The sequence below is a fragment of the Ischnura elegans genome, chromosome 7 (genome assembly GCF_921293095.1).
Source record: "Ischnura elegans chromosome 7, ioIscEleg1.1, whole genome shotgun sequence".
Lineage (NCBI taxonomy): Eukaryota > Metazoa > Arthropoda > Insecta > Odonata > Coenagrionidae > Ischnura > Ischnura elegans.
Window position 1 is genome coordinate 86,887,707 of NC_060252.1, and position 22,243 is coordinate 86,909,949.

The 22,243-nt window shown below is 37.4% G+C and overlaps 1 protein-coding gene across 1 annotated transcript in view; it reads left to right on the top strand.

The window, feature by feature from the left end:
- Positions 1 to 252: 252 nt before the first annotated feature.
- LOC124162122 (thymidine phosphorylase-like) overlaps positions 253 to 22,243 on the top strand; it is a 54,696-nt gene continuing 32,705 nt past the window's right edge. The window contains exon 1 of the mRNA XM_046538530.1: positions 253 to 601. Coding sequence (XP_046394486.1) covers positions 268 to 601 — 334 coding nt within the window. The 5' untranslated portion in view covers positions 253 to 267. The remainder of the gene's footprint in view (positions 602 to 22,243) is intronic.

Below are 22,243 nucleotides of genomic sequence, written 5' to 3' on the forward strand. Positions count from 1 at the left end.
CATAAATAATTAGCGATTGAAGCGATTTTACTCCGATGCAACATCAGTTTATGACCAGCTACGAAAGCTAAGCAACCAAGGTGATAAATAAACGCATGGCAACCATATCAAACATTGAATTATAAATTACACTAAAATGTTAATTAAGCCCACTCAAATCGTGAAATTTTCTCGAAAACAATGAAACCATCTTCTTAAGCGCCATAATTCCACGTGGTTATGGTCTGAGGAGATAGGGTACTGTACTTCTTCGAATCCAATGATGCCATGCGTCGCTCATGTCAGTGCATCTGTGCATTGCACAAGCCTATTACGACGAACTCGCTCATGTGCCATGTCAATCTACTCGCGACTTCTTCCATGAACTTCTCCCATTCCAGAGAAGCTGGGCCCCCCTCCCCGCTCAATCTTCTCTCCCTCCAATTCTCCCTCCCCTACGATCCACTACCTTCGCGCCGCGATCCCATTAAATCATTGAGGCGCTGCGACCACTCGCGAGAAGAACACCACCGTCCGTGCCTTCCGCTCATCCACAACAGGACCTTGGGACGCCGTCACTACCAAGGAGATACAAAAAACACAGTGACCGGAAACATAAAGGGTAAGTACAGTAGATCTCACACTAATTGAGGCGCGTTTCATATTGTTTCGTTCGGCTCCCGTTCAAATTCATTTCAGGTGGTAATGGTGAACTTGGTGAAGTTATTACTTTTTACAGATTCAGTTTTTTTTTCATTTCTTTTGTTTTTACTTTCTTCATTTGATCAGTATTGTAAAATGGTGTCATCCGTGTGAATGGTGAACTTGGTTCACCACAAACAGCCAGTTACCGAAACAATATTTATTGTGCTCTTATGTTTGCGTTTTTGTGTGTATTGTTTTGCATGTGTTACCACAAACTTACTACTAAATTGATAATATGGATAGTTTTACATTAATATCAGAAAGATTAATTTTTACTGATTTTATGTACCGTTGTATGCCAGCGATGTTTTTCATTCAGTCCAGTTTACGGTGACGAATTATTAATTTTAAAAAATCATTTGCGCCAGGCAAAAATCCGTTTGGATCTGTTTCTCACTGTAAATAGGTGTATCTCCCACTAAAAGAAATTGATTTGAAGCTCATTAAAATAATTATAATCAAATTCCCAGGACCGCTTTGTTGTTTGGATACTGTAAATCAACGTTAGAATACCGATTGACGATGACAAAGGAAATGAAATCGGTAAAAGAAATTCCTCATAATCCCATGAAAACATAGTCTTAAGATCATTATATTGTTTTCAGCGACTCCGTCGAAATATTTCTGCATGTAACTTTAACTATCTAGAGAGTCTGTAAAATGAAGTGTAACAAATGTTCGAGGAAGAACTTTTGGCGATCGCCGAATTTGCGATGACAGTTTCTCGAGCTGCTTCTTCACGTCGGAAGGTTTTCAACCACTTAGGAAACCTTACCCATTTGTTACGATTGCAGTGAGTACAACAGTGACTGTTATTCTTATTGCCGCACACTAAATTATGATGTAACATTTACACATATTATGACACTTCTATAATACATTGAAGTGTTAAAATATGTCGTGAATGTTCGACAGTTTTTGCCGCACAAACATTAGAGTTTGTTCATTAAAGTACAGGGTAATTGTGAGTGATAAGTTCCACGGGAGGAAAATATTTTTCTCGATACCAGTTAGTCGCTGGCGATTATTTTCTGTAACATGAAAAAATACCTAGGTAGGACCATTCATCTTAATTAGGCACTCTTGGAAAATTGCTAGGATTAAAGGACAAATACATGCCGAATAAAAAATATAAATTACGAAAAAAATCGAGAAAAATACTTTACAAATTGTCAAATACAGTTCAAATTTTCCAATTTTCGATTAGAAAGAATGAAAATGACTTCTCATCGCAAAAGGTGGTGAAATAACAAAAATGCTAAAGGTGTTCAGTGAAAGCTATCTCAATATAAAGGTCCAATTTGCACATGACGAGAGATATGAAAGTTACTCTGAAACTGTAAAGGGAGCAGGCGAAAAGATTGCAATCTGTGGTACGAATGGGTCACAATTGTTTACGGAATAGCTTTCATTCATCTGCGTTGCAGCGACGTAATTTTCGAAAATAAACTAATATGCGCCTGTCAACGATCGGCAGACCTTTCTTTCTTCGAATAAAGAGGCAGACCACTTTTCATAAGTAATTTCATTCAATGCCATTGTAACTGTTCTTGACGCTCACGGCTAAAATTTTTACCTAGCGTTTACAGTAGGCAGCAGGCTTTCTAAAGCAATCTACTCTTTCACGATTCCGCTGTCATCCGTTAATTTTCTGCTGTAAATTGCTGCATTTTACGATGGAGGGCGGATCGCGAACATCCGCAACTATTTTCCACATCAAGTACTAGTTGGTTTATTTGAGTAGGCGTCACATGAAAAATACTACCTAATCGATTCGAAATGTTTGTGCCACGAATTCTTTTCTTTGTCTTTTCAACTTAAGTGATGGAGTTTAATATTAATCATCTTAGGTCAATATCATTAACGTTGATCATCTTGAAATTTTGTGTCATGAATCCATGATTGCATTAACTTGAATGAATGGAGGAATTATTAAAAAATCATAGCAATGGAAGCTAAAAAATTAAGGTGTGCCATAACGTAATAAGAAAACCATTACTTCTAATATGGAATTCTTTATTCTCCATAGAGGTAGCTTAAGAATGAATGATTTCCGCTTCATTTAGCATCATACATTTAACTTTACCCTTTATAATTGCAGCTACGAATTATGTAACTACATAATATGACTAAAATTATTTGGTTAGCCATCACTTTGACACGTGGAGGGCGATATCAATCGGAAATTAGTTGTTAACCAGAACGAGATCCTTTACGATTACATTCTTTAAACTAGCTATGATGTAAACTATAAGGAATAATTTGCCAATCACTTGAATGTTGATTAGCATGAATTCTGGGCGTTGGTTCGCTAAGCTCGCGGCTTCGCAATCTTGAGTATCTTATGCCGCGCCTACAAGGTCAAACAATGACTCTGTTGGTAAACATTAATTCAAACGGTTCAATTATCTCAGGTATCAATACCGATGCCAGGAAATTTAGGGTTAAAAATTAGTTAGGCGATAAAGGCGAAATAGCATGTTTTCATATTAAGGAATCGAAGTTATTTCCGGGTTTGGGGAATTGTTGACTTCAGCTGGCATATACCTCTTGATATGCTAAACTCAACGCTTAAATAAATACAGCTTCGCTTAACAAGGAATGTTTCCTGAGATTATCTTGCGTATGCCAGTCGGCTTTGAAATGGTTGTACGAAGCAATGGGAAAACAAATACTTTAACAAGTTTCAAACATTCGAAAATATCAAGTAATTAACAATTAAATAGACATGAATCTAGGGCATGACTCTAACTGATGCCTTAACTATCCATTGCATGAATTCGTAAATTATTAATCCAATCAGTTTAATTTCTGACAGTCATGAAGGGTCAATTATTGAAACGTTGGCCTTAAAAATGTTAAAACCTCTACTCTACCAATCTCGAGAAACAATAATATAAAGCATTTTATTCACACAGAAATCCAAAGGTGTTTTTGCGAACTGTGGTTATAAGGTAGACGTGCACGCTTTCAGTGCTATCTAAGTAAGGATCGATAAATGCAATTGTCACTGGACATTCCATCTAATTCTGTCTTTGTCCTTCGACGATGATGAGTGGCTTTGCGCCTATCCTGCTAAAGAGATAACGAGCCCGAGAAAAAATCGTCTAGAATTAGATAATATTCTCATCACGCAACTACGATACGAAATATAGATAGCAAATTGCATCGCTGGCGGAGATTTTCCAATCGGATTCATAAATATTAGTATTTACTTCAAGATGCTTTACTCCATAATTAAACTATATTATTATATTAACCATTAAAAATACACCGATTTAAATGTTAACTTTACAGGTGCAAGGAAAATATTAAATGCAACAAACCCGCGTATTCACGAATCTCCACTTATCTAATTAATCTCCATTGTTTAGTGAACTAAAAATTGTTAATTGTCTTTAAGCCTCGAAAGCTGTTCATTTTTCTGAATGCTCGCAAGTCCTGAAGCAACTGAAGCCGTAAATTCCAAAACCGCATAAGTCTATTCTGCAAAGTTTTCAAACAAACCGCTTTCTCTGCTCATTTAGCTATTTTATAAGCCTCAATTTATCCCCATGGATAAATCTATTTGCAATGTCATGTGCATAGAAAAAATATCGTAGTAACACTTGGGTTAGTTATAAAAAAAAACTGGTCACACCCAATTCCTGCCAAGCGGACTTTTGTCGTATGCGAAATCTTTTCTTCAAAAAAAAAAGGAGGAGAAAGGAGAGCTGCCTTCAAAAATATCTCGGTTTTACCCTCTTCTCCCCTGAGTTCACTGGCGATTTTCACTATATAAGTGCATTTTACTCAAACCCCCCTAATTAATAATCGTTTATGATTAAAGAATATTTACATCAGTTGAGACTTGGGAAGTGTAAAAACAAACGGTTGCCTACACGTGACAAATTTTGATTCGATTTCGTTGATTCTCGAGGCTCAGCAAGATAGACGTAATTATGTTCACAGTAACGAGCACATGTTCAAATTGATACACTCCAATTGATGACATTCGCAACGATAAAATCATTAGATTTGACCGGGAGTTTAATCCTGATCTTCCGATGGCAGTAGGCCGAGGATTACTCGAGACAACGACAGTAAAATAATGATCATACCCTCCTTATAAAAACTCTGCATATTGCACTAGGCCAGTAAATATGGTAATAAGCTCTTATAAAAAAAAATTTTTTTAAAACCAGCCTTTATATTTAGATTACAGGGGATGAGCAACGTTTATATATGACACAAAGCAAAAAAACTCAGTGACCCCGAAAAACCAAAAGTGACGTATTAAAAAAGTCACTATATTTATTAAATTTTCAGTGAATGGTAAGCCCCCTATGTTTCAAAATGCCACCCCTATGCTTTTAAATGCCTACTATGTGGATATGCCTAAAGTGGATAACTTTTACTGTGGTCGCAAAACACGAAAATCGACCATTTGGAACTTCTTAGATCAAAAACATGTTTTGGGGGGCTATAGGTTGACTGGGGGGTGGTTAAAGGGGGGTTGGAGAGAAAAAGTTATATTTTCATGTATTGTCATCGGAAATGAAGAAGTGTGCAAAATTTCAGCGTTTTTGCTTCACAGGAAGTGAGTCAAATTTGAGTTACAAGATTTGTACCAGACAAACAAACAGACAGGTTGGTGAGTTGATATAAAGGCTGGAAAAATAGCATCATCTTAGTTGAATCCTAAGTGAAGCTATAGGACACCACTAAATTGAAAACTCCTCGGGATGCGAGGTGGCTCTGAGAAAGGAACTGGCACCTCTACCCCTTCGTCGGGGGGAGGCAAGGGACGGGCGAACGGACCCGCCAGCTACCTGTGTCGGTCCCATACAGTTTTTTTGTCGGTCCTTTCCTCCCCTCCTTTGCTCGCGGCTCAGGTACTTCGCGGGCCCGTGCGCCAACTTACGGTATACACACTATAGCATAGAATCAATCAATAGATTTAATTCCGATGATGGTATGGTTTTATTGATGATTAATTCTGATGGTGATGGTATAAATATGTTGCTTTGGTTGACTGACCTTATCGAAAATTTGGATGGTAGTTAAAAGATATAAATAGTCTATCTACGCTCTTTGATGTTTTTGGTATTTCATAATCTCTGAGTACTCATCACCACGCTGAGTAATTGCTGTTTTTCTGCACAATTCGTGAGATAAAAGGAAGTGCTGGCTTGACGCTCTGCTGAAAACTGTTTCTATCAACAAGCCACGCGCAGAAGATTACGCCCTTTGCTATGACGCTTCTATAGCTTCCGATTAAAAGAATGTAACATACTTACCCAATATTTTTTCTTTTAACTCCGTCAGATTTTTATATTTTTTTAGCGTGCCTCTCATATTTTACGCGAGAAATATATCACTACTTTAAGGTCATGGCGCAATCATGGTTTCTTTTCCTGGAAATCTGCCACATTTCTAAAGAATTATCATGTGTGTTGTATCAAAGCATTGGTTATTTCTATTTTTTACGCATGTTGATCTATATAAAATGAGAATAATACTCACTCTAAATGAAAGTATGGAAATAGTACAGTTTTTTAGCTCTTACATAATATTTTCGCGTTAACGAAAAAATAGTCCCTGCACATTTGTTTTTCTCCTTGATTAAATTACCTTCTGTAAGCTCTTAGCAAATTAATTGACGTTTATATCCCAGGTTTATTTAGTTTTGGAGGATTACTAGTTCAACAAAAGAAATATTATGTATATAAATATGGAAACGTCAATAAAATACTCATACACCTCAGTTCGTTAATAGCAACAACGACTTTATTCCGGTTGGCAAGAAAGAATCACCACGATTCCAACGGCATTTATTTCCATTTCCTTTATCGTAAAAAACAAAAAGTCATCTATTATTGCTAAGATAGCGTATTGCAAGATCTTCAATAGGCCAAGTTCAACGACGGAGTGTAAAAAAAAACACCGTTATCGATGGCAAGAGCACCTTAGATAAACACGAAGTAATATTAGAACTCGGAAATTGATTCTTCAAGCACTGCTATGCGGATCGTGAAACTAAAATATATAAGAGCTAAGGAATGAACGCTAGACATGATTTCGAAAGTGAATAAATCATAAACATGAGAGGCGTTTTCCTTAAACCCAGTTGTAATCAAACAGCTAGTAGGTTATAGCCACTAATGGTGAGGCTGTCGCAAGGAAAATTTTCTTTGGGGTTTCATTTGAAGACGGCGTGCTTAGTGGTGGAAATTCGAGTAATAGATTTTAATCCAAATGAAAAAGCTCGACTTTTTAATAAAAATCGAAATTTGAATCGAAAGTTCGATTAATCGAAAAAAATCGACGGTTCTTCAAAACTAATAATTTTTAGAAAACACATGTTCATTATACATTCAAAAAACAATCAAAATACGCATTTTAATTAGCAGAGAAAATGTACTTACATGCATGACTTGGTAGCACATACTATATATTTATGAATGCACGCAAATTAAAGTTTTGGGATCACCGCTTGGAAACTTTCGGCTTGACAAAAATTTTTGCAAGATCAACTGATTGGGGTGTTTTCTCGATGATCCAGGGCCAATACCCTTCTAATTTTACCGGCCTTAGAGAAAAGTCATGCACATGGAAAGGATGACACTATCGCAGGCCGCTGTTGATGCTGTTGAGATCAAATGAAATGGGCAAGATCGAAGTAGCAAAATCGAGTTTGAATCGAAACTCGAATATTATGACTCGATTTTTGACTATGAAAACTCGATTTTCGATTTCAATTGAAATCGATTTTTCCATCACCTGGCCTGAATATCGTGGGGGGGTGGAATATGTAGTTGAAGGAGCGTCTTTTAACGCTTAAGTATTCGCATGAGGTAAAGTTGCGTAACTACTTGCGTCGGGTCATATTGCTCCAGGACTAAAACTTTAAAAGTAATAGTGGTTGCATGATTGGAAATAATCTGGGTTTTAGGAACACGAAACTGCTACTATTTAAAGCATTATATAGTATTATAACTGATGACTTCAGGCTTTCCTTTGTGAAACCTCTCCATATTGGAAATAAAGGAATAAAACATACATAAAGGTTCTCTATTATATTAATATGGGCACGACCCGGGTTTCGTAACGTTGTTACATCTTCATGTAACATATAATATGGGTCACCATCATATGGGTCATATCATATGGGTCGTGCCCATATTAATATAATAGTGAACCATTAAAAGTTTATTCATTTATTTCCAGCATTTTATATTGTTTATCGATAATGCTCAGAAGTCTATTACATAGATTTACAAAGAATTTGTAAATTGTGTCTTCGTACGTCAAATTTTAAATTCGCAATTATTCTCACACGCTCGCGACGAAGCGTAGAGCAGCATTTTTCAAAACGCAAACACTCGCCTCGGGTCAAAAAGCTGAATTATGATACAAAATGTACATATGAACAAAAAATGGTTAGGAAAGAAAGATAATTGCATTGGCATGAGATTGCATGGGACGCGAATTGTTCAATATTTTAATGAATCTAATTGTATTTATAAGCCTACTCTATTAGGCACTATTTAGTCACGTTTTCCCCTTTTCTCCCGATACCCTTACATCCTATCCCCTACACGATGTTAAGAATGCCTTAGTACCTCATCACAAATGTTTAAATATTTAAATTAATTCTTTCAGTTTATTTGAAGATTACATTTAATATCATTTATTACCTTTTAGAGGTCCAAACGTTTAATTTTTAAGATGATGGTAATGATCACTCCAGTGGCGTAACTATGGGGGAGGGGAGGAAGGGATAGATCTCTCCTCAAAGCCTCGAAGAAATAAAAAAAATATTTAAAACTATTGTCTAGTTTTGACATATAATAACTAAATCTGCTCAGAGTTAAATTTTTAAGTGCCAAAATGATGTAAAATGCATTTCCAGGCATGTCGTTTTTCAAAACTTTTACCAGATTTTTACTGGGGGGGGAGGGGTCGCCATCCCATCCCAGATTCCCTAGATTAAACCACAGAAGTCTTTAGTCACTAATTCTGGACAGGGACCAGTTCCTTTCCCAGGGCCATCTCGTTCTACAAGGATTTTTGTTTGGGGGTCACCATCCCCAAAACGTGTAACCCGAGATGTGAACCCATACCCCTTCGGTCAGTAGCCAAATGCTCTAATATCAAAGGGTCACCACGATACCCAATGGTATCATTAAATCACAATAATCATTTAGTGACTTCAACTCATGGGCATGAAGTTGGGACTGAATATTTCTCATTATAACACACAATCCTTATAAGATCGATGGTATCATGCTCATTTAGAAAAGAATTATATCCACGCAAAATAGGTATGATTGTCAACAGTAACAGTTCAAGATCGCGTCCTCATTTCTCGATGTTTATGGGTTGCATTCCATAAAAATCCCAAGCTGCTAGCTATATTCGCTCAATTGACCCGATCGGTACCAAATGGGTCAACAGAGCTGGCGTTACAATTTATCGACGCCATGAGGAAATAATGAGTATTAATGTCCTTGTCAGTGCACTCGTTTCATATGTGAATTAAGGTCGAACGGAATGCTTTGTATGACACCTTCCTTTGTCAGTGTTTATGTCGGGGAAAATATAAAAGAGCTGATACCATCCACAATCACAGACTAATATCGTGATCATAGTAGATTATATGACAAAAAAGCTACGACAAAACCTAGGTACAAACATCGTAGGACGACTTATCTGATAAAGCGACGGCTCGAGATATTAAAATCCTGATATACCGCGAAAGAATAAAAAAAGATGAGGATAATGAGGCGGCGTGAAGTAAAGTGATCATGATACAATTAAATCAGATTAAATGATCCAGCACAAAATTTGCATGGGCTTCCTCATCGCAAATCTCAGCAATCATCACCGAATTTGGCAGAAATTCATCCCTATCAGAATGCTGTTCATTCTCGGAACATATATCCTGCCGTTTCACACCGATTTTCCATTGGTTTCAGCGAACAATGAAATTTACGCGGTAAAGCAAGGTTTGTCCGTCTCTTCCAAGTTATTTGATTTGGGAGATGCCAATTTACACCTCGGACTAAAATTTACTACTCCTCTGCTACTGCTACTCTAGGCCGGTATTAAGAGACACGGCGATAATTCTTTTCGCCTTAAATTTGTTTGCCTCTAAGGGAGCAATTGCTCTCAAATGAAAAAGTATCCTAATGGATAACCAAACACTTTCGGCTAGTTTGAAAATGGAAACGACAGAAATATTGAATATTATTTCCGAAATACCAGGTTACTTAATTTAATGAATGATCAAGCGTATTGAAATTTATTGATTTAACATTAATTCAATTAAAATTATTTAATTAATAATGATTAATAATAATTAATAGAAACATTATTATTAATGCTTAAGCAGAACTAATATGAACAATGGAAGGTAAGATTGTGATTGCGAAATTGAAACTTAAAATGAAATAATGGGCTCAGAAAAGCTGAAAAGATTAGAAAATTTATTTCCCTGATTCTAGGCTCAGGAATATTTCTGACATATAGTCAGTCAGAGCTGTAGTTGGGCCGGTACGGCGTACCCCCTGAAATCCGAACTCGTTATAAGCGTACCGGCTAAACTACCTTTTTAAATCTGTAAAAAATAGCCCTTCTGTTAATTAACCAATGTATTTCAGAATGAAAAATCGAAAATAATTAATTATTTACTTGTTCAGATTTTTCTCATGGCAAAACGCTGAACTAATAGGTATAAGGGTTGCTGTTTGACGTATCAATCGCGGCTGAACATTTAATACATGTTCAGCTGTTGGCAAATTTTGGCGAGTTTTTTAAATTTTTTCACCAACTACAGACTGCATATACCAGGTACGTAAATTGAGAATTCTGCGATAGGTGGCTTGGAATGTATTTCGCAAACGCAGACCAGAATGATATTACCCCAGTTTTTAAGTGGCAGGAAGCCATAGGGGAATAGCCTAAGTCATCAAAAGAATTTTGACCGCGGAAACAATACTACTACTTGCAAATCACACAAAGCCGATATAATTACGCAAGGCGAAAAGCATTATTGATATACATTTTTCTAAAACCAGAGATAATGACTACTTTATGTTAACTTTTGCCTAACAAAATGTCCGCCATTTTATGACCTAATGACCAATACTGCTTTCAAAATATCTTCGATATAGAACCTTAGGAAATCCACAAAAGTGTTTTTTGCTTGAAAAAGGCAAATTTGAGGAATTTAGGTGCAAACAACTTCAACCATCACACGCAATCGATATTACCGGGGTCCGCCGCGTGGAGCCGGACCGCGACGCGCGGTCGAAAATTCGAATTTTCTCTCAGGGCCGCAAACTTTTTCCCAAACCTTTTGCAGACAAACGTTTAAATATGTTTTCTCAGTATTATTACGAAATATCTCGACATACATATTTCTTATAAAAAAGATAATGACTGCTTTAAGTGAAATTTTGCTTGAAAAAAGCTTCCGCCATTTTGATACATTACAGCACACAAATATCAACAAAAATGTCTGAAACTTATGCAAAGTACAGGCGAGAAACTATAATGACAGATGAACATGTTAAAAATTTCATGAAAATCCATCCACTGCTCTACCATCTGCGTAACTTTTTACATTTTCGAAGACAAATGATAAATGGCGTGTTTTTCGAAATTTCGTTATGTTTAAGCCTCCGTAACTCCGTAACGGCTGAGACTTAATAAAAATGACTTGCTATTTAAAAATCAGCAACTATTTCCCCGTATTTGTGCCAAATTTCAATTGTCTACCTCAAAAAAAGCCATTTCGGACTTTTGTCCGGCGTTTTTCGATTTCCGACCACTGTGCGTCGATGCAATTATCTGACGTCTTGCATGACCCACTCACGGCGTTCAATCAAAGTACCTGCAAGAGTGGCATCAAGATATCATCGGCGCAGCGTAAGCCGTATGCACAATGGAAGATCAGCTATCTAAAAAACAATTTGCTTATATTCATGATAAGTAGTCGGGAAAGATGCATCAAATGGAAGTCTTATGGCGATATGCGATAGCGTACCTGTAGCGGGATGAGTCAAAGATATTGCTATCACCATTGAAATGATTATCAACGACGTACATCACTATTTGTTTTTGATTATAAATGAATGATAAAATCGCTATTGAGATGGTCGCCTTTAGACAACTAAGGTTTTTCTTTTACTCTGGTAATATCCAATTCGTCGCGTTGCAGACAATTTACATTAGGGAATAGCAGCATGTGCCTCCAAAACAAATTCACGTGACTGTCAAAGGCGTTTGATACCATCTATTTTAACATTATAGATGGAGTGAAATTTTATCTTGCTCGCTCATTGTAAATTGTAAACTCATTGCATTGAAAATGGTACTAGATTACAATGCGATACCTCGAATGCAAAAACGATCAACAATCGCCCACCGATTCAAATCCGCTTATTTTGTACTACTCAGGCTACTAGATGAGCGGCTCCGATTCGGTGGGCGATTGTTGAGCGTTTGTGCAGTGGAAGTATCGAATGACTTCTCAATGATTGATAATGTCAACGGCGAAGCTATGTTGACGCTCGATTGAAGATTCTAATTGAGCACGGTTTAACATGAGCGTCAGTTATTACTTTATAAAAAAAATCCATACAAACGATACGTGTACCCTCATATGTGAAAACTGATATTTGATCACTAAGTCTTAATAGTATCACATACCGTCTTGTATGATTGTAAGGAGTCATGTGTCTTACTTGCAGTGGCAGATCAGGGTCAGAAAAGGTAAATGTTTACACGGCTAAACTCAACGAACTTCGAAAATTTCAAGATGATAGCTTAAAAAAAATTAACACTCGAATTCTATGGAGGGGATGTCTAATATAATCTTTCAGATTTCAGATACACGAAAATGTTGACATCAGTCAATCGAAAATTTAAATTTGGTAGTCTAAATTTTAAACTAAAAATTCGTCACGAAATGAAGACCAGTGGAGGAGTGGAGTGATGTATCCGCTTTTAAAGAACCTGAAAACAACGCAATCGCTTTCGGCGGGGCGATGCGGTAGAGAATTGCTTTCCTTTCGATTATGCTAGACCTTATGCCTATGAATTCCTATATGGGCGTTGCCTATCATTAGGTTTGCTAAGACCGAACCGATAGAACTTCACACATATTAATGTTCAGAGTGGTGTGATATCCACCCAATATGGGCTCGAACCTGCGACTCCAGAATTGGTGGGAGAGAACTTCAACCCATAGCCGCGTCTCCTCTTGTACAAGTACCTAATTTTAAGTATGCTTCACACTGCATAGGTAACAAATGTGTAAAATTGAAATATATATAGTAATTTTAACGCTGTAAAATTGCAAGTTGACCAATGCATCTCTTTACTCCGTAAATTTCCTTGAGAGACAATTTCCTGACAGTTTTCAATATTCTAGGTCAGTAACATAAGACTTTGGTCCTTGGGAAGACACTCCACGCCACTTCTCCTTATTTTATTTTGCGAAATCGATCAATTCGGCATTCACTTCGTGAAAATTCACGCTGAATGAAGATGTAGAACCTTTGTAAATTTTCACAGATTTTTTTCGTGCTAGAGAATTAACCTTATCGTAGAAATGCGTTGTACCATATAAAAAAATCTGCAAAATTTTAACAAGGTGTATCTTCATTCATCTTAGGGCCCCCGCGCACTGGCAACTTTTACAAAGCAACTATTTATTGTGGATGTTCAAATGAAACACACAGAATTGACTGTGGCCCCGCGCACAGGCGACTTTTTAGTTGCCGCAACTGCCGAGTGTTTCATAGGGACTTCCTGAAAGCAACTAAATAATTGCTTTGTAAAAGTTGCCAGTGCGCGGGGGCCCTTAGTCTCTTCAGTCTCAGTATCTTCAGTCTTTTGCCGTGAATTTGAAAAATTCGGAGCATAGAGAGAATATCAATGTAAAAATTTACCTGTATCTAAAAAAAGCATTACATGAGACAACTCGAATTCTATCGAGAGGTAAAATTTTCACACTTGAGATGCGTAAAAATTTTGACAGCGGTCTCCCGAAAAGGATCTAGCAGGTTAAGATGGTGAAAAGTGCCCCCAGATATTTTGAAAAATAAAAAATAAGCACTTAAAGTACATAAAAAATTATGTTTCACCAAAGTTTTAGGTCTTAATAATGGAAATTAACCCCAAAAAAATTGAAACACGATTTTTAGTTTTTTAACCATATCGCCAATTTTTATTTTTGTAAAATCGTTTTTTAAAATTTTAAAATGTAAATACCTTTCTACCATTCATTTTTTCAAAACTTTTTGACCGAAAACTAAACTTTTACATAAGTTTGAAAAATTTCAAAATTAAATTAAACATCTTAGGAAACAATAGACACGCCGAAAAATATATGTAGTTACCCCTACATCAAAGTATAATCCTAACTTTTTTCAGATTTTTAAAATTGGTGGGACACGTTAAAAAAGACGAATAACTGCTTTGCGCCATTTGCATCTATGTATTCCAGGAGGATATTTGAATTGATTGATGAGAGCAGCGATTGTTGATCAGTTTGTAATATTATTGATTAAGAATAAATATTAACATAAAAAATACCTATCATACTGAGGTTAATCGTAATAAATGTTTATAACCGTACTGTTAAGCTTTAAGATAGTCCTCAAGCTTCGAGAAATACAACGTCTGCCGAAAATGATTTTTTTCATGCCTCTTGACTCTAATTAACCATGAAGTTATCACCAGCATTTGAGCCAATTTCGTAATTACTGCGTGAATGTGACAGAAATGGTGATAATTAGTATATCATCTTTTCGAATATGCATAAAGGCCGTTTTACACAGGGAAAAGCATTGCGCAGGTTAGTATTGAAAACATATGTTGCAATTGCGAGAATCCGAGGGGGTCTTTTCTATGACTTTCTTATTTTATCTCGTCTCGTTCACCAAAAACCTTTTATGAATCAGTCAGTCAGTGGTCGGAAGTAGGTTTTATAGTATACGAGCGTGATGCGCTCGCTCCCAGCGGGCTTCCCCGCTCTTTTCAATGCAGGTCCACAGAGGGATAGGCGCGCTTCTAATTTTAAAATGTAGAAAAAAAGGCAGGGTCTTATGTACAAATTTAATTGGAATGTTTATGAACAAATTGAGGTCAGAGGACCTCTATAAACACAACATTGGAAGTAATTACACTATCCTCTGTTAAACGCACATGATGACTCATACTTACGTGTCAACAGGAGACTTGAATGTGGGATCAGCCGCATTTTGATAAAAGTTATTTAAAGAATGCGAGATATTGTTGCAAATGAACAAATGTATCAGTTTGTGCGCCGTTAACGTCAGGAATATTTACAGGTTTTTGGTTTTATATTTTTTTAATTTTTTTAAATTTTTAAATTTTTTAAAAATTTATTTCAAAACCAATTTTAGGAAACAATAGCAATATTTAGGAAGTAAGATATGCCGTCGCATGTTCTCTGATAAATTCTGTGCAATTTGGTACCTCATCTGTAGAGTTTGGTTGCGTATAAGTTGAGAAAAAGGTATCTATACAGTAGAAATAATATAGAAGATAGAATAGATAATCCTCACCATCTTACAGTCTTCTCTATCCCTTCTCCCGCCTTGTTTGTGTCTTGCGTGCGCAGTAGCTTCAAAGAGCCCACTCTAGTCATGTGTGAGGAAGGTGTAGCAGTCAAGGTCTTCTGCCCAAGGCAGTGCCTACTTCTCCTTCATTCGATCCCTTCCGTTATTTTAGTTGGGCTCACCTCAATCAACTCAGCCTTGGGGAAAGAGAGCACCCGATGAAACAGACCGCTTGCCTAAACGGCGCAACCAGTCCCATTTCCCTAACGAAGGGGAGGGGGGAGGAAGATGGAAGGACACTCAAGAAGATGGCGCAGGGAGCGAAAACCACAGGCTAGCACCATGGGTGCACCCCCTTGGCTCATGAACAATTGGGTGAAATGGCTCGTAATTGATTATGAAGGACTTGTCTTACAAGTTGTTCAATTACATGTAAACGTGTGGAAAACGAAGAGTGTATCATTTTCATGAAAATTTAAAAATATGATCTTCTAGTTGTACCATGAAAATGGTGTAGCGACTACATTTATAATTTGAATAGGTGCAGTATATTTGGGGCAGGAAAAATTACAAATTTGAACAGGATACGTAATCACAGGTACAATTCACTTAGGTACTCATTTTTAACTGCGTGGTATCCCACTATAAGGATTCTGGGTTAGATAACTTTTAGATACTTATACCACTTTTTGAAAGAAGAAGTGGTATAAGCAAAAGTTATCCAGCCAAGAAACCTTAATCACGGATACACCAATATTGAATGTTCCACAAATTTTTGGAACATACAATATTTAGTGTATCAATACATACAAAACGTTTGTGGAACATCCAATATTAGCGTATCTGTGAATATATTTTCTGTCACACAGTTCCACCAAATATCGCCATCCATCCTAATGTTGGACAAATTAGAACAACTTACATTAAGAAAAGTTCTTTTTAATCAATTGCGAGTGTTTTACTGTGTAAACAAAAGCTTCGTCGTCACACCAGGCAACATAATTCCGTAAGGGCGGCGCCGAATTCACCCCTCTGAAATTTTTTGTAACGGTGCCCATTGCAAGAACTGAGTGCACACTATCAGTGGCGTAACGATGCGATGGGGGATGTGGGGATAGATCCCCCCCTCCCAAAGCCTCAGAGAAATAAAAAACATTATTTATGACTATATTTGATGTATAATAACTGCATCTGCTTAAAGTTAAAATTTAAGTGCAAAAATGATGTAAAATAATTTCAAGGCATTATTTTTTTGCTTCTTATCTTGACCTCGTTTAATACATGTTAAAATATTTCCTGAAAATTCAAGGCATTTCAAGGCATGTCATTTTTCAAAACTTTTCGCGGACTTCCCGTTTCCTGGGTTTCCCTTCTCCTCCTCAGGCCTCACCATCCCCCCCAATACATATTCCTAGTTACACCACTGTATACTATGGTGACACATGCTCATTCGGGTCGTAGTCATAGAAACATTTTCAAGAAATTAAGGAAAGAGAGTTTCTTTAAGAGGGGGTATCCCAAAAATTTCTGAGGGGAGGGAGTTTGAACCCCCCGACCCCAGGTCGCTACGATCTCTGCCATATTCTCATTACGTAAATTCAGCTGATTCAGTGTGCAGCACGGAAGATGGATGGAAAGCTAAGTGATTAGCTAGCTCGAGTGGTTGAATTTTGAGACACTTCCTTTCTCACATAGTTCCAAACACTCGGCAAAGAATAACGAGCTCCGGATAATGTATAACACACCCAAACAGTTGAAAACCACTCCACAATCCCCAGACCCCAATCCGATGGAGCACCTGTGGGGTATTCTGGAGGAAAAAGTAGGGGAAAGGATATATCAAGCAATAATGACCTCAACACTGCATTGATAAAAGAATGAAAAAATACCCTCTAGTTTCACATCAATATTGGTCTATCTAATTCCAAATCGCCTTCAGGCAGTCTTGAAAGCAAAAGGGAATACCAAAATATACTGAGTATTGCGTACAATGTGACCAATGGCTTAAATTGATATGAAAAATTCAGGTGTCCGAATAATTTTGGTGAAGTTATTTTTATTTTGGTTTTGAGATTTGAAAGTTTATTTTATTGCGCCAATTTTACAATCGAAATGATTATGATTAAATTACCGATATACTTATGGAGTTAGGTGTGAGAAACGAAGAATATGTCACTTTCATGAAAATTTCAAAATATGATCTTCTAGTATATCCATAGAAGAAGACACCTCATCGACTGACAGCTACAAAAATGGATTTTCCGTGCTATAAATTATTGCAAAGGGAAAATGTTTATTGCTGTTAGAATATCAGCTATCATATCAGTGTCAGTTCGAAAAGAAACTGATATGATATGTCTAATGCCGTAAGAATAATAATAAAAATACGTAAGCGTGTCACCGTATTACTTGTTGAATTACGTATTAACAAAACAATACTGTGATTGAAGTAAAATCACGTTAGTTACATGAAAATTTACCACGGTCGCCTCAAAAAGGTAAAGTACTGACTTAAAAATAAAAAAAGAACATATCATAAAAATTCTGCTGGCTCTAATTTTGCAAATCTTTCATATAGTAACATTGTCGAAAAGTAATTTACAAAATCGTTCTTGACTTTCTGACTGACGAAATCAGGCTTGATTTTGTGGAAGTTCGCTATCTCCATGATGTGGAAATTACCATTTGCGTTTTTGTCATGGAGAAAAGTAATTTGTTTTGGATTACGCAGCCGCGAACGTATTAAATAAGAGGAAGCATGTCTTCCGCTACACTGTTGTTTTTTTTATACGATTACTCGCTTTAAATTTAATTTTTAGATTTTCAGGGTATCAGAAGAAGACCGAGGTTGTGTCTAAAATTTGAAAATCTTACCTCATTATTGTCTCCGATCATATTACATTTAATAAACAGCTAAATGATAACAAAAGTCTAATAAATGTGCTCTGAAAATTTCAAGATGATACGATAGTTTTAAAGGAGTTATGTCGTTGCCAATGAAGACAAAACACTATCGGTCGTGAGGGAGTTACGCGTCTTCTTCAAGGCTAGAGAAAGGGCGCAATTAGCAAAACGAGGATCATTGCGATGGTTAAATGGGTGTAGCAGCTTCTCTCTGTCAATGTATCACTTCCGCATTCACCAGCCACCTCAAGGTAGGGAGCTGCCACCACGGTCGAACACAATCTAAAAAGCGCGCTTAATAGGCGGAGCTAACGGCGAGTTATTATATAGCTACACCAGGAAAATGCACTCAATAGTTGCCCACTTACTATAAGAAAAAGATAAGTGCCCCAGCGTGGTACACGCTTACTTCTCTTTTTCATAAACCTCATCATACCGCCAATTCAAACTACGATTTACTACCTCCCGCTCTCCGTTTACATTAAATACCAGTGGCGTAACTAGGCATATGCTTTGGGTGGGAGGGGATGGCCTGGGGTGGCGACCCCCCCCCCCCAGGCAACAGGAGTTCCGGGAAATTTTTTATAAACGACATACCTGGAAATACATTTTACACCATTTTGGCGCTTATAGTTTAACTTTAAGGAGATGCAGTTATTGTACGTCAAAACTAGACAATATTTTTAAATATTTTTTATATTTGTCTGAGGCTTTGGTAGGGAGGGGATCTATCCCCTCATTCCCTCCATAGTTACGCCACTAACAAAAACAATATTTAACAATTTATGTCAACTATAATTGAGAGTAGGTAATTGTTTACACGGCTATACCATAAGCAATCCGAAATTTTCAAGATAATAGCGTAAATTTTTATCGAATAAGTCGTACGTAGATTATATACCGTTATAGATATTATATACCCTTTTAAATATATTAAGCGAAGGTTAAATGGATTGTAGAAGCATCTCTCTGTCAATGCATCGCTTCCGAATTCACCTTCCACCGCTTACGTAACTGCTATTCTGGTCGTATACAATTAGAAGATTTACCCCAGCGGAGCTATCGGCAAGTTATTATATGTCTAAGCTCATTGGCGGATTTAGGGGGAGGGGCACAGGGGCACGTGCCCCCCCCCCAGACACTTAAAAAATTGACAAGATTTTTTATATCATAACGTTCGTTTAATTTATTGTATTACGGAGTCTCAATCATTTAATTTAATATTAATGACTCATATCAAAATAAAGATAATATTTTCTCCAGCAATTGTTGTATTTTGTTTTTAAACTCAAGGATGAGAAGACCTGTAAGACCCTTGTGCCCCCCAGAAAAAAATCCTGTATCCGCCCCCATCTACGCCGGTAAAATTCACTTTAAAACTGTCATATTTTTTTCCTTTTCTTGACCTTGTTTAATATACGATATAATATTTCCTGGAGTTTAGGTTAATTTTATTATTATTATTAGTATTCTACCGATTAAGGTAGGTTTTCATGGAGTATTCAAGAAGTGAGCTGGGAGCCTCCCTTTCCTTCCAGCACTACCTTCTTTAATTCACTGTAAGGCCTTCTCTCTTTCAATCTATCTAAAAATCCTATTCTTTTCCTTCCCCTCCCTCGTTTCCCTAACATTCTACCCTCTAACCCCATTTTCAACATCCCCTCACCGCTAAGCACTAACTCCATCCATATCCTCTGTCTCCTCCGTATCTCATCTAAAAGCTGCCTCTCCTCGCCAACCATATCCAGCACTTCGTCAATCCTTTTCCTCTCCGTCCATTTCACCCTCTCCATTCTTCTCCATACCCACATCTCGAATGCCTCCAATCTTCTCTCGTCTTCTTTCCTCAGTGTCCACGTCTCCGCACCGTAGAGAGCTACACTCCAGATCAAACTCTTCACTAACCTTTTCTTTAAACTCTTACACAACGATCCTCTGAGAAGCTCCTTCCTGTTCATGAATGCCTCCTTCGCTAATGCGATTCTCTTCCTTATGCCCTTACTACTGTATCCGTTTTCCTCTAACGTACTGCCTAAATAGTTGAATTGCTCAACCTGCTCAAGTTTTTCACCACCCACCTTTATCTTGAGTCTCAAATTCCTCGCTCGTGATGCTTTACAAAACCGCATTACCTTAGTTTTCTTGTGATTAATCCTCATCCCAAACTCCTCGCAACGCTCGTATAACGCATCCACTAGAGCCTGAAGCCCTCTAGCTGACTGGCTAATCAACGCCTGATCATCCGCGAATCTCACTGATTTAAAAATTTAAAAAAAAAATAAATTAAATCAAAATTTAATTTAATTGTCCACTTACGACGGTCGTAAGCACGTGGAAGACGCAGCCGGGATACATATTACCGAGGATATTACACTAAAGGGCATTCCAGCACAACAACAAGCCGCCCAAGGTCAGCAGATCCCTTCTACAGCGCCCGCAATTGTTCCTTCATTTCCCTTCCGCGTGACCTTCGAATGCATGAAAGCAGATGAATACAATACATGAAGGCAGATGTTCAAAAATGCAAATTTAAAAAGATTTAAGGGACGAACCAGTTTGAGGACGGTAAGGAGGTAGGTTCGAGACAGCGCGATTAATAAAAACACGTATTGCATTTACTATTTAACAAGCTTTGCATTGACACGGCATCCTTATTAGATCCTTAGATTAACAAACTTACTTAGGGTACAGAGTGTAAGAATAATTTTAATACTTAATGTTTTCAATTTTTAACACTTACTTTAGTTGCTCAAGTCGATCGTAGCGGCATTTTCATTTTTAATTTATTTCCATATTAACGTTGATGTTTCACGATTTTTTTTGTTATCTATGATTACGATTGTCTCACATGTTATCTTTTGACGTGACCATGGAGTGCCAGTGTAACTTCTGTCTCTACGTACTGATCTATTGTGAAGTAAAAAGGAAAATGCAATGTGGAAGGGAGGACTTGGGCAAGGGTGACCTCTATCAATAAATAGATTACGACGGCAAATTTAAAAATATTTATGGGAAGATTTTATGCATCGCCAGGAATAGGGCAGTTTCCTTCATCAAAGAAAACGAAAGGCATTGATTGCGATTCGTAACCCACCATTACTGTATTCATAATATACAAATTATTTGGTTTTAGAAATACCGTTTTAGACGAATGGCAATGGTCAATTTTATCCTCATTTGAAAAAGGACAGATTGGCGCCCATGCGATGTCACTCCACGTGACGTCACAGGGACCTAGTTTCTATACGAGTAGGTAGGAGTTTTACATTGTCTGAGATTACCAATGCTTGCATGAGGCACAGAGCTCAGGGAAACATCTCTTAATAATCACCCAATAAAATTACCCAAGTTCGGAAAGTTTTCTTCGTTTGATAAGGTATAATTCCTTATTTAAACCAAGCGCTACCAGCTAGCATCCTGCGTCGTATCAGCGCTCAAAGCCTCGCCCCAAGGTCACCTCACTTGCGGAAGCGGGAACCAGAACGACGTCACACGGAGTTTTTCCGGCATTCATACTTAGCCGTCGCGTTTTCGCGCGCTTGAAAATTTTCACTTTTCATTTAATCGCGAAAAATAGACATCGTCATTTAAAAATCTAAAAGCGTGAACTAAGTACTCCAAGAGTCTTTCGATTTAGGCAATAAAAAAATAATAGGAAACCACCCTATTGCTAGCGCTAATAGTAAGGGTGAACAGGTAAAGAAATTGGGGAATGTTGAGGGGTACAATAAAAACAGAATTAATTCAACTTTGACGGACATATTGGCCATAGGAACGAATGGAGAGGCAAGCAAGCCTCTTCACGAGTCTAAATGAAACCGGTTGCTCACACTTCATTTCAAAGAGGCTATTGCGTTGCACACTTGATATGAGCAGTCGGACCGCTTTGGAATTTCGGCACAAAAGAAAGGGATTGGGCTCTGTGAACATCTCAGTCCAGCAAGGCCAAGGCTTTCTATGGTCGAAATCCAACACACCATACAGTAGGGCTGAGTTCCCTTCCTCCTCCTCTACACAATTGAAGGGGAGGGGATAGGATATACGAATGGCAAGAGCCCGAGGGATAACGGGGGCCGTTT